This window comes from Chanodichthys erythropterus, chromosome 13 (genome assembly GCF_024489055.1).
Source record: "Chanodichthys erythropterus isolate Z2021 chromosome 13, ASM2448905v1, whole genome shotgun sequence".
Classification (NCBI taxonomy): domain Eukaryota; kingdom Metazoa; phylum Chordata; class Actinopteri; order Cypriniformes; family Xenocyprididae; genus Chanodichthys; species Chanodichthys erythropterus.
In genome coordinates this window covers 3,829,866-3,841,931 of record NC_090233.1, presented here as the reverse complement: position 1 = coordinate 3,841,931, position 12,066 = coordinate 3,829,866, and the positions used below count along the sequence as shown (strand labels likewise).

Genomic DNA, 12,066 nt, shown 5'->3' with positions numbered 1-12,066 from the left:
AACCGACAGAGCTGTCCGTTAAAGACGCAATTATGATAAAGTAATATGTCCCAAAGCTACTCTTGTGCTATCCACTTAAAAGTATGTGCTTTTCCTTTACAAAAATTAAACGCAGTGCCAGTCCTCCCTACACGCAAAGTAGTACGCAAGTTGCGTAGGATCCCCTTTCTTTCTAAGCGCCGCGTGGTCAACCTTCCTACGAAAAAGTCAAATCATGTAACGTTAGTGTCACTCAGACGTCCATGATACTAAAAAAAAAGTTAAAAGCGTATTGAGCAGCGAACGAGACGCTGTTCTCCGGATGAAACCCGAACAAGTATAGGCTACATTGGGCTTCAGCCATGTGTTTAAATAGACAAATACTCACAAAAATAAGTCAAAATATCTGTTTTGGCGAGTTCTCAGTTAAACCCAGTCGGTTATGTCTTAAGTGAACATAAACAGTTGGGAAAGTAATTGAATGCTTGTCAGTATTAGATCTGTGCATTTGGTCTTAAAGTGACAACAGCCAATAAACCTGCTGTTGTCTGCATCATTAATGTTAATCAAGTATTTTGTTTTGTACTTTTGCACTGTATTTCACTGTTGCTGAATACAAAAAAAAAAGAATGTTAATTAAAAAAAAAAAGAAAATGAGAAAAAATAACTGCTCTTGAATGAATTAACTTTTGAAGATTTAATAAAAATCAAAGCAACTTTAATTCTGTTTCATTTTACATTAGATTATTCAATGTCTGTTAGCTGAATACTTATAGACTTGCACTGTTTATTTCATTTGGATCTTTTTTTATTGTATTTGTCATATTGTCTTGTCTTTAATAATTTGTAAGAACTTTGTCATTTACATTAATTATATTATTCTGCTGTGGTATTGAAATTGGTATTGAGAAGTGTAAAATTTCACTGGTATCTAAAATTTAGATATCCTAGCAAAATTAGTTACAGTAAATATATACTTAAATATCGCTATTATTAAATAAATTACTTGTATAAGGTTTTAGTCATATGGCCCACTCATAATCGTGTTAAATAATCATGATTAAAATATTGACCAAAATAACTGTGATCATGATTTTGTCATAATCAAGCAGTCCTACTAGTTATAAATGTTCACTGCATGCTGACTGGGATGCTGTAATTATTAGTAACACTTTACAAAAAGGTCTCATTCATTAACATTAGTTAATGTATAAACATACATGAAATAACTATGAGCAATACATTTGTTACAGTATTTAGCTATTAATCTTTGTTAATGTTAGTAAGAAAAAATCCAGTTGTTCATTGTTCATGTAAGTTCACAGTGCATTAACTGATGTTAACAAATACAACTTTTGATTTTAATAATGTATTAGTAAATGATAAAGAATAAATTATATGAATAATAAATGCTGTAGAAATATTGTTCATTCTTAGGTCATGTTAACTAAAGTAGTTAACTAATGTTAACTTAAGACACCTTAGTGTTACCATATGAACAGAGCAGTATTTCAAGTAGACATCTCCTATTCTATGTTGCATTCTGCTATACCATAATTACAGAGTAAATATGACTTCTGATTCAGCAAATACCTCATGATCTTTCCCATGAAATCAGACCTAACTTACCCACAGCTACACACAAACTTACATCAGATCTTTAAGTCTGCAACTAAAACCACTCATATTATTTATATGTATTGTTACATGTTCACAATGGTTGGGCACATACTTGGGTCTGTAGACGTGTTCTTGAAGTAAATCACTCTCATTACTCTATTCTCAGTAGGGGTGTAACCTCAAGGCACATGCAAAATTAAAGGTCATACCATAATCACGATTATCCTACACAACAACAGGATTCAGTCAAGCCCCCGAGCATAATGAGCCGACCCTGGGCAGACAATATGCAAAGAGCATTGGTGAGATTTTAGCCCAACCCCCTCAGCCACAGTTCACACAAGACCCCAAGAGAAAAGACAAGAAGAATCAATCATTCTAGGGTGATTTTGTTGGGGAGTATATCTGCATATATATATATATATATATATATATATAAAAAAAAGAAAAAAAAGAAATTAAAATAAAAATGTACAAACCTGAATTTTGTTTTATTCTGAAAATGTTTTTTGAGTGCAAACCATTCTTTTAGGGCTGTTTTGGGGAAAAACTGAAAAATGCGAGTGTTTTTTGTTGATCTTGTTTGTTTGTTTGTTTTTCTGCTCTCTTTGAGAAATCTCTTTCCACTTATTGTTGATATTTTTATTGTGATTACTATTATTAAATACAAATATTAAACAAAATATTGTAATACTGTTGTACTGTGAAATGAAAAGGAAATATTTAATAAAAATAAAATTATTTTATAGTACAACTTTAAAATTACAATACTAATATTTACGGTTTAATATTTTTGGCAGTTTCACCATCTTGATCAATTTGATTTCAATACATTGTGCAGTCCTAATAAGTGGTGCTTGACAATGCCAGAAGATCCTAGAATATAATAATCAACACCTATCCAACCAACTACAGCATAACAATGCTCTAGCAGCCAGTCATAACACCTTAACAACTACATAGCAACGCCCTAGCAACCATCCATAAGACCTTGGCAATTACAAAGCAAAAATCTAGTCACCACATATAACTGCATAGCATCACCCTAGTAACCACCCAAAAACATCCTAACAACCTATACCAAGAGTAACACCCTGAAAATCATATCGTCATAGAATTATGGCATTGAGTTGCAAGGGAAACCAATTATACTTTGTTTAGAAATATAAAAATGTATTTGGAAAAGAAAAAATAATGGTAAAAAAATTGCAAAAGACTAACACAGCCCTGCCCTCAAGAATTTGAAGAGCTTTTGGAGTAAGTAGGCCATAAAGACTCCCCTCTCAGTGCAAAGACTGTGAACCCACAGAGACCAACCACAGAGAGAGAGAGAGATGCACATTGACACAGTAAATTCCAAACAAATGACATGCCCTTGATGTTGCCATAATTGCTGCTTCCCTGTCTAAGCTCCGAACCAGGAAGAGCTTCAATGAAAACTCTAAAACCCAACAAAACAAAAGGTGTGGCATGAGCCAATCCTCAATCACTAACATCACCCTCAAACACAACAGAGAACAAGAACAAAAGCAGCACATAACCTAACCCAAGCTGGGCCTGGCCGGCTGGATGCTTCACAAAGGTGAGGCAACAATACATGAAATCAAAAATTTCTGTCAATAATCAACTTGGCATAATTCCATTATGCATTTCATAATGATGTAGTTCAAGAAAATGTGAGTGATGTGTACCTTCTGTCAGAGCCCTGTATAGTTAGGATGATTTAAAGGGTTAGTTTACCCAAAACTGAAATTTCTGTCATTAATTACTCACCCTCATGTCTTTCCAAGCCTGTAAGAGCTTTGTTCATCTTCAGAACACAAATGAAGATATTTTTGATGAAATCCAAAATCAAATAGTTAAAATAGTCAATGTGAACACAGTGGTTCAACCTTAATGTTATGAACTGTGGTTCAGAGACCTCTCGGATTACATCAAAAATGTCTTCATTTGTGTTCCGAAGATGAACAAAGGTCTTACAGGTTTGGAACGACATGAGGGTCAGTAATTAATAACAGAAATTTCATTTCTGGGTGAACTAACCCTTTAAAAGCCTGTTCACACCAAGCCAAATAACTATGAAGATAACTATAACGGTAACTACAGTTGTGTCCACACCAGCTGATGATAACGTTCTGTTTCTCCATCTGTCATCTGCCAATTTACATGCTTGTTTTTTAAGGAGGGTTCACACATGAAATGCTCTTATATTCAACAGAATCATGCAACAAAATGGAACAGAAAAGTTGAACTACTTTTAACATTATATTAGGGTGACCAAACATCCTCTTTTCCCAGGACATGTCCTGTTTTAACGTCCTGTCCTGGCCGTCCTGGTTGTTTTTTATAAAGTGTTGAAAATGTCCTGGTTTTCATTATTTTTCATTGGGCCATTAATTTGACCAGTGTTACGAGATTTTCGGTTTCCGAAGGCGGAGCATACATTAATATAAATGAGTTTCGCAGACATGCGCGATTGCACGTGCAACGTAGAATATTAGTATCACATTGTATAGATACAATCTTGAGATCTCAAGACAATAGTGGATTATTCCATAAAGGTAACTATATTCTCAGCGTCGCGGCTGACTTATGCCTAAACTACAGTTGTTTACTTCTAACAGTTTATAATGTTTTCATTAGTTTGCACGATTTGTGCAGTCGTCTGTAACTGAATAACAGATACTTTGTGTAACAGCAGAGCAACCTTCAGCTATCGTCTACAATGAGTTCAGCTCGTTGCGCTCTTCCTTTGTACCTTGCGATGTAACAGCTGATAGGCCTATATAAATTTCTTTATAACTTTCATGCTTGTTTGTTAAGCAACAAAAAATTGCTGGGAAATATCAGCTCTACAGCAAAATATAGATGGGGAAACAAGGAGGATGAGGACGAAAAACAGGATGAAGAGGAAAATGAGGATGAAGAAGAAAACTAAAGATATAGATATTTTTTGTTAGTTAGTTTTTGTAAGTTTGTGAGAGCTATTTTTGTTAAACTCTGGATTGCTAATATAGCAGAGGTATTTTTTAGTTATATATTATTTATTTATTTATTCTAATACAGAAGCATTATTTCTATCATTATTTCATTCGTTATTTTTGCAACTTGTCATAATAAAACTTGTTGAGTAATCTCTGAGAAGTCTTTGGTTATAGATAGTATTTTGTAATATAACAATTTTCTATCCATACAGAGGTGGCATACTTTAAATGTGTTGAAAGTATAAAGGCATCTTTGAGTAAACTTCGAGTATCATTTGAGTATCGATCTCATTGCCGGGCTGAGCGTCCTGGTTTTCGGTAAATAAAATATGGTCAAAATTCTTTACTTTTTTAAAGTACAAAAGTGCTGCTTTGGCAGTAGTGATGTTTATCTGAGATAACGACAATCTAACACAACTACTGTAGCTGTCAGCATGCTAAAATCCTCGCAGAGAAATAATGTCTCTAAATTCATCTCCATTAGCTTTACAGCTAAAAGAATAAAGCTAAAACTAAAATTTGAAGAAAAAAAAAGCAAAAATCAAACAACTGGAACCATCCTTACTTTAGATGCATTATGGATCTAAATCTAGTTTGATAGACCTAGTTTACAGCACTACTGTGTAGAGGAAGTGAAACAGATCATTGGTGCTTGTTTGGTTTCCTGTTTTGAGATTGATTTAAACTGTGAGTAGCAGCATGTAATGTAACAAGTCAAACAAATCTCAAGTATGGCTTTGTAAAGTTACAAATAGAAAAGATATCAGTTCTATAAATACAAATCTTAATTTGTAAATAGATTTCTTGACAGTAATGAGATGGCAAAAAACAAATACATCAAACGTCACCTTTTAGCAAAATGTACGTGCCAAAATAGTTTTTGAAAGAGAGAGAATAAACCGGTTTCCTAATGTTTGCAGTTTCACATTCCCTTCAGGATTCACTGATAAATCTAAGAGATCTTTATTAGATCTCACTAAATCCTAGACTTAACTCCAAACAGAACACATGACTCTTTTTCCACCATAAATCACCTGACCTCCTTCAGCAAGTTCTTTACTGCTGTTTACATTTGGTTATAAATTAAAGTCACAATGTGAGCATAAAGGCAATGTCTTTGACATTTCACATTTTCTGTATTATTTGCATATAGCATTTATATATTGTTTTCTATAGTTTTGTACTCTAAGTTGCCCTTTGAAATGTTCAGTGTTGTTTAAGTGTCCAAATTAGTTTCACTGTATAGCACAGAATCTCAGACAACTTGTTTGAACTGATGTCTAGCAGGAGGTATCTCAGTGTAACTGCATGTGGCATGAACACCTCAAAATCCACAAGTTTACAAGATGTGTGTGGAACATCTTAACAGCTTTTCAAGATCAAAATACTCAGGTTAACAGGTCAGTGACATTCTAGTACAAGAAAAAACAATAAAGTACAGCACTATGATGACACATCTTGAATTATGCAGTGGTAAATCCAGTAAACCTTTGAACAGGTCATAAACACCTAACAACTATGTCTGAAAAATATCCTTAAAGCCTTTTTTGAACATTTGAATGTGTATTTGCAGAATCAAGTCATTAAGAACATAAAAAGTGATTTAATAAACACATTCTTAAATTTTATAAATTCTTCTTAAATGATTAATTCACTCAAAATTGAAAGTCATGTCATTATTTACTTCACCCTCATGTGGTGCCAAAACCCATATGACTTTTTTTTCTTTAGTGGAACACAAAAGAAGATATTAGGCAGAATAAAAATAAATGATGACTGCAGGTGCCTAATATTTCCTTGTGTGCCCCACAAAATAAAGAAAGTGATACAGGTTTTAAATGAAATGAGGGTGAATAAATTTGTTTTTGGGTGAACCATCATTTTAAGCCGCTTCTTAAAGACATTTATTTAATACATGTCTAGTGAGTGAAGACTCATCAGATATTATGTTAAATATAACATATTTACCTTTTTTCCTGTTGAGCCAGTCTTCGAGAGGCAAGAACGCCCAAGGGAAAGGTAGCCCCCAATGACCTCTATCTCTTCTGCAGCAGGGTAACGCTTTTTAATCAGGGTGCCCAGATGGGCATAAGGGGCTTGTGGCGTGCTCGGAGATTCAGTGACAACCTCCGGGGTCTCAGAAGGGTCAGACTGGGCCTCGGGCCTCCGTTTTGGAACAACTGTAAATGTATTCCCTTTGCGCCTCTGCACTGCAGGGCTCAGGATGGGCGGCATGGGCTCCACGACTACGTCATCAATGTTCGTGATGGGCAGCTTATCAGCTGGAGGTTCCTCCGGAGGTGAGACTGATTTGACAGGTGAGCCAATTGAGGGTGGAGGAGCTGGGGTTGGGGAGGTGGGTGTGGCAGGTGGGGTGTGCTGCGGAGACCCTATTTTGGCTTCTACTGTCACCTTCTCTGTAAGCTTTGGTCCGAAGGGTGTGAAAGAAGTAGGTGAAGGGGTTGGCACAGCGGGCTCTGAAGTTGCCACACCCACCAGGGGTCGTGGGGATGGGGGGGAAAGGACAGGGCTGGACGGGGCGGTGCTGCCAGGTGACGAGATGGCCGCACGACTCTTGGGAATGACGGTGAAGGAATTGCGAGACTGAAGACGCAAGTTGGCGAGCGCACGGGCCTGTAGATCACCGGCCGGAAGGAGAGAAAGATCCGGCCGAGGGGAAGGACGGATCTCAAAGCTGGGCGACAAGGGGGGTGACGTGGGGCTAGGAGTACAGTCGGCACGGGCACGGTGGCTCTCTGGGGAGCATGGCACCTTGGCTTTGGAGGCCCCATCTGTGCTGTCCCAGTCCCGTTCTCTAACAGGCTTGGACGGGGACATCTCAGCGTCCTCCTTGGGATGCACAGTGACACTTCGTCCCCCACTCCCCTCAAAACGTCTACGTGCAGAAGACACTAACTGAGGGGATCTGGAAACAGGCGTACTGCTCCCTGAGTCACAAGGAGAGGCAAGATGATTGACTACGGTAGACTGGGCATTTTGGAAGACTTTGCTGCATGGAGAGGTGGGTTGCGGAGACAATGGGCATTTTGGCACCACATCTGGCTTGGGTCTGGAGCTTGGCCTGACAGGAGTAGGGTCCAAGTCCAGGAGGTTTTCTGTGCTGCGCGACTTGGGCTGCAACTTGCCATAATTCCTGTCAAATTTCTGTAGCATGCGACTCACCCTCCCTTGCCCCTCTGGCGGAGCGGAAGCCGGTCGTCCCAGCGTGCTAAGGTTTTCCTCGCTTTTACTAAGCGCAGTATCGTAAATTACTACTTCCTTCGCGCGTATCTCCGTAACCGGACTACCTCTTCGATCTAAAAGGTCATTGAGAGAGCTATATCCACTCACCGTGCCGTTCTGCTGCAGTTTCGATGCGTGCTTCAAACCACATCCTTCCGGAAAGTACTCAGGGTCGGATTCAATGATGATGATATTCTCAGCGCGTATAGTCCGTATCCCGGGAACGCTGCCATATAACTCGAGGATGTGCTGAACGGGTCGCGCGGCGTTCTCTTGGCTCTGACGCTTCTTGCGTTCTTTCTCCAGTTTAATGAATGGGTTTTCCTGCAGAGGACCCAAGCTCTCTTGCAGCACCAAGCTCTCTTGCCCTCCACTGTCTGTTGCTGTTCTCTCCTCCGAGTCGTACGAGTCCGCGGATGGCCAATGCTCTTTTGTTTTCACCGGTGACAGATCCGGGCTTTTGGTCGCGCGCTTGGCAGCAGTAATGGTATAGTTCCTGCTAGAATGTGCGCTGGTAATATCATCCTTGCTTTTGCTGGCCGTTACCTCGCCGTTAAGTCGAGATGAGACGGACTCGGCACCTGCTCCGGACCCGCCGCCCTTCGCCTTTCTCCGCTCAAGGATCTCGCGTTTCCAGGCCGGCATCCTCGGGCTCTCCTGCCCTGGCTCTTGGCGAAGAACGCGAAGATCCCCGCCCGACATTATGGGAGAAACAGGGTTAATGGGGAAACGTGTGAAATAGAATAATCTCTCGCTGTACCTGCAGCGCCTCTTCTTATTCGTCCTCGTACATCATTGCAGCCGCAACAATGTATCCTGCATGATGATGATGTGCCAGTCTACCGACACGACCCCGCCCTCGGAGAGTGACGTCACCCTTTCGTCTCAGGGTGGACACCTCATTTGGTCATTTTGACTTGAGGCACACCTTTTGTTTTAACATATGCCCCGCCCACCTACCCTCTACTACTGTGAATATTAAAGCGAGCCCTGTCAATCAAACATAGCGAGACCCGCCCATTTCATAGCTTTAACCCTTTCCGCATTATTTCGGAATTTACGTTATGAATGGACAAAACTGCAAACTGTTTGGAGCAATACAATACGAAAGATAACTTGAGTAAGTGAAAAATAAAATAATTCATTGTGTGTTTGTGCACACTTTGTGAATAAAACTCGTTTTGATTATAATAAATGATCTATTATCTATTTATTATAAATAATATCTAAACTGCGAAGAAGTATAGGCCTATATGCTACTGTTTTTCAAAGGAAATATAATAAGCAATTCATTTTTAAAATATTGTAAAGCTGAACTTATTGAGAGTTCAGTGATTAGTTATATGAATATATTGTATTACTAGTTTTTATTTTTATAATTTAGTTATATTACTAAATTAACAAACATTTTAAAACTCTATATTAATATTTATATATATATATATATATATATATATATATATATATATATATATATATATATATATATATACGTCATCACATGACATTGCTGTACTTTTAAATAGATTTAATCAAACATATATATATATATATGGATCACAAACGGTATGTTTAATTAAATCTATTTAAAAGTACAGCAATGTCATGTGATGACGTGGTACAACTACTGTCCACGTCATAATCCACTTTTAAGATTAAATGGAACATAAATAAAGATTATAGCAAGACATCATAAGTACAGCGCGTCAAGCTATTTATAGAGCAGTTTATCCAAATATATGGCTGTAGCCTATTATGCACCTAGGCTGTGAATTTAGATGACCTCAAAATCATTTTGAAGACAGGAAGAGAGGACAGGAAAACATGTTAATTTAAGATATGGGTGTGCGACCTTTAACACAATTGCTGCCATTTACAGCCACAATGGGTTGCAATAAGCACTGCATGTCCAGTTAAGGCAATTCATTTTTTTAAAAATGCCTAAACATATGTTCAAGGAAATATTTGATGCATAATAAGTGCATAACAGTGCAAAGACCAAGAATGACAAGACTTATTTAACACAGCCCTTGCTAACAGGACATAAATAGAAATACTTGCTGTGCCTCTATTATATATAACCTAAATGGTAAAGGACATCTAATGCAAAAAAATAAATAAATAAACTACTGTTACTTCTACAGTTTAATTAGACAAAAGAGAAAATGTGATGTTGATTAAAGCTACAGTGCCATCTAGTGATTATTATATGACATGTATTTTAATGCATCAACTCTGTTTATGTTGGGAAAGAAAATAAAACAAAACATCAAACAACAACAAAAAAAAAGTTAATAAATCTTTCAAAAATGACTAAAACTTTTTGGGGTCACTTAATGACTAAAATTTTTAGGTCACTCCAAGGCATGGTCATAAACCAAGGAGGAAGATCAAGGGAACAGTGTGTGTTTGAATGTTGATGGTTTATTTACAATTGTACAAACAACAATAAAGGGTAATAACACAGATAAAGCAACATTTACAGTATTCAGAGAAAATCCATACCAAATCTCTCATAGCACTTAAGGACAATAATAATAATCAAAAATTGCACATTATTGTAAGCATTGTTTAAAATGACGTTTACATGCTTGAGCCAGAAATTCAGTTGAATACATATTAAAAAAAAAAAAAAAAAAAAAAACAAGGTCACAATGATTTTGCAGTTCAAAATGATTCATTCCTCCTGGTTTGAATGACAACTGCAGGAGTCCATTTCATTCACATAAGTCCACTGGCATGTGTGCAGACCATTTGTCCTTTAATTGACACGACAAGCACGAATCATGAGCAGCTGTAGAAGAATGAAAAGCGGAGAAACAATAAGCCCGAACCACAAATCACGTGCCTGATCCTGTTCAGCCAATTTCTGGCATAGCAGCACCTCACACACCAGCTTGAGGCTGAGCACGGTCAGCACCCACAGCAAGCGCAGCACTGCCAGCCGCTTCTCTCCTTCTTGATAGAGGCGGATGGATACAATGGCAGTGAAGTAAGTGCTGAGGCCATCAGCAGCGAATAAGGGTGAGAAGACAAGCCACCAGCTCATCTCAAGAGTCTGCTTGTCCACATCCATGTGCAGGGCAACCAGTATGCTGAAGACCAGCAGTGCGCCCAAGTGGAGGAACAGCTCGAATGTGGCAAAGCCCAGCCATTGCACCAGCTCTCGCAGAGAGAACAGCATTATTAATGGGGTAACACTGAGCGTTGATTACTTGGGAGACTAAGGTCAAACACTAGCCTAAGAAACTGGAAGTGAAGTTAATGGATATTCAAGTCTATGAAGAATCCTCCACTTAAGAGTGTTTCACTATTTTGGCAGCATCATGCTTCTTTTGAGATGGATCAGGTCCACCTTCTGACTTCTGATTCATTTGACTGCTCTATCAAAACCTGAAGAAAAAAAAAAGGGGGGGGGGGCTTCAATATCAAGATGCAACTATAAAGAAATGCAACTAAAATGCAAGTTTCTAATTGTATGAAAACCATAATACACAGACAGAGTCAAATAGCTATTCTAATGTAAATAATGGTAGTGAATTATTATTATATTAGCTTACCATGGTATTTGCATGGGATTTACTACCATGTCCAAAAACATGGTTTACTGTATTCTGTGGCTAACAGTTATATGAATAACATTTAAATCATCAATACAACCTTCAATAAAGATTATTTAACCATCCTTAACATCATAGCTTCTGTATTTTAAATATACATTATAATCTAGGTTAACAATGTGCAGATAAACATGTTATTAGTAAATTAAAGTCCATCATTTTGCGGAATTTAATTTGTAAGTATAAACAGGCGAGCTGTCAGTTAGCATATGATGACGAGTACTAAATGTGTCAATGATATATTGAAAAAACCTTTTACCTTAAATGTATCGCTCGCAGTGATGGTTGAAAGCAAACAAGTAATGTTAACCTACATTTTTAAATTGTCGTTAATGAGCGGATGGGTTGACAGCGGTGGATAAGCAGCTGTAATGAACTCAAGCTAGCTGAGATGAGCTATTTACCTTCCAATAGGAGCCAGGGGAAACATCGCGAGATTTCTGATACGAACCACAAGAAATATCGCGAAACCCTTGAAACTGGATACTTTCTACGGAGGCCGAGAGGCAGCAAGACTAATGAAATCACAGAAAAATGGGATAAGCTCCAGAATGACAACTAGCATGAAAAGGAGAGTTGATATAACGGGCGGGGCTTAGGCCCCAGTCTTTTCAGCACTT

At 37.9% G+C, this 12,066-nt stretch overlaps 2 protein-coding genes across 4 annotated transcripts in view; both read right to left on the bottom strand.

Annotated features, from left to right (window-relative positions):
• The window catches only part of tprn (taperin), a 37,335-nt gene extending 28,677 nt beyond the window's left edge, over positions 1-8,658 (bottom strand). Inside the window, exon 1 of the mRNA XM_067406021.1 lies at positions 6,552-8,658. Coding sequence (XP_067262122.1) covers positions 6,552-8,528 — 1,977 coding nt within the window. The 5' untranslated portion in view covers positions 8,529-8,658. The remainder of the gene's footprint in view (positions 1-6,551) is intronic.
• Positions 8,659-10,064: 1,406 nt separating this feature from the next.
• On the bottom strand, positions 10,065-11,889 carry tmem203 (transmembrane protein 203). 3 transcript variants are annotated; one of them, XM_067407799.1, is made up of 2 exons: positions 11,851-11,889; positions 10,065-11,219 (listed from the first exon to the last, which is right to left on the bottom strand). In XM_067407799.1, the coding sequence occupies exon 2, from the start codon at positions 11,008-11,010 to the stop codon at positions 10,588-10,590; it is 423 nt and encodes a 140-aa protein (XP_067263900.1). In that variant the 5' UTR covers positions 11,011-11,219; positions 11,851-11,889; the 3' UTR covers positions 10,065-10,587. The 3 variants fall into 3 exon arrangements, with proteins under 3 accessions (XP_067263900.1, XP_067263899.1, XP_067263898.1); XM_067407798.1 differs by having other exon boundaries at positions 11,761-11,857; XM_067407797.1 differs by lacking the exon at positions 11,851-11,889 and adding an exon at positions 11,706-11,844.
• Positions 11,890-12,066: the final 177 nt, after the last annotated feature.

What these genes read in the sequence shown, in the direction of transcription:
- tmem203 (XM_067407799.1), bottom strand. Translation starts at nt 11,010, where the DNA reads ATGCTGTTCTCTCTGCGAGAGCTGGTGCAATGGCTGGGCTTTGCCACA.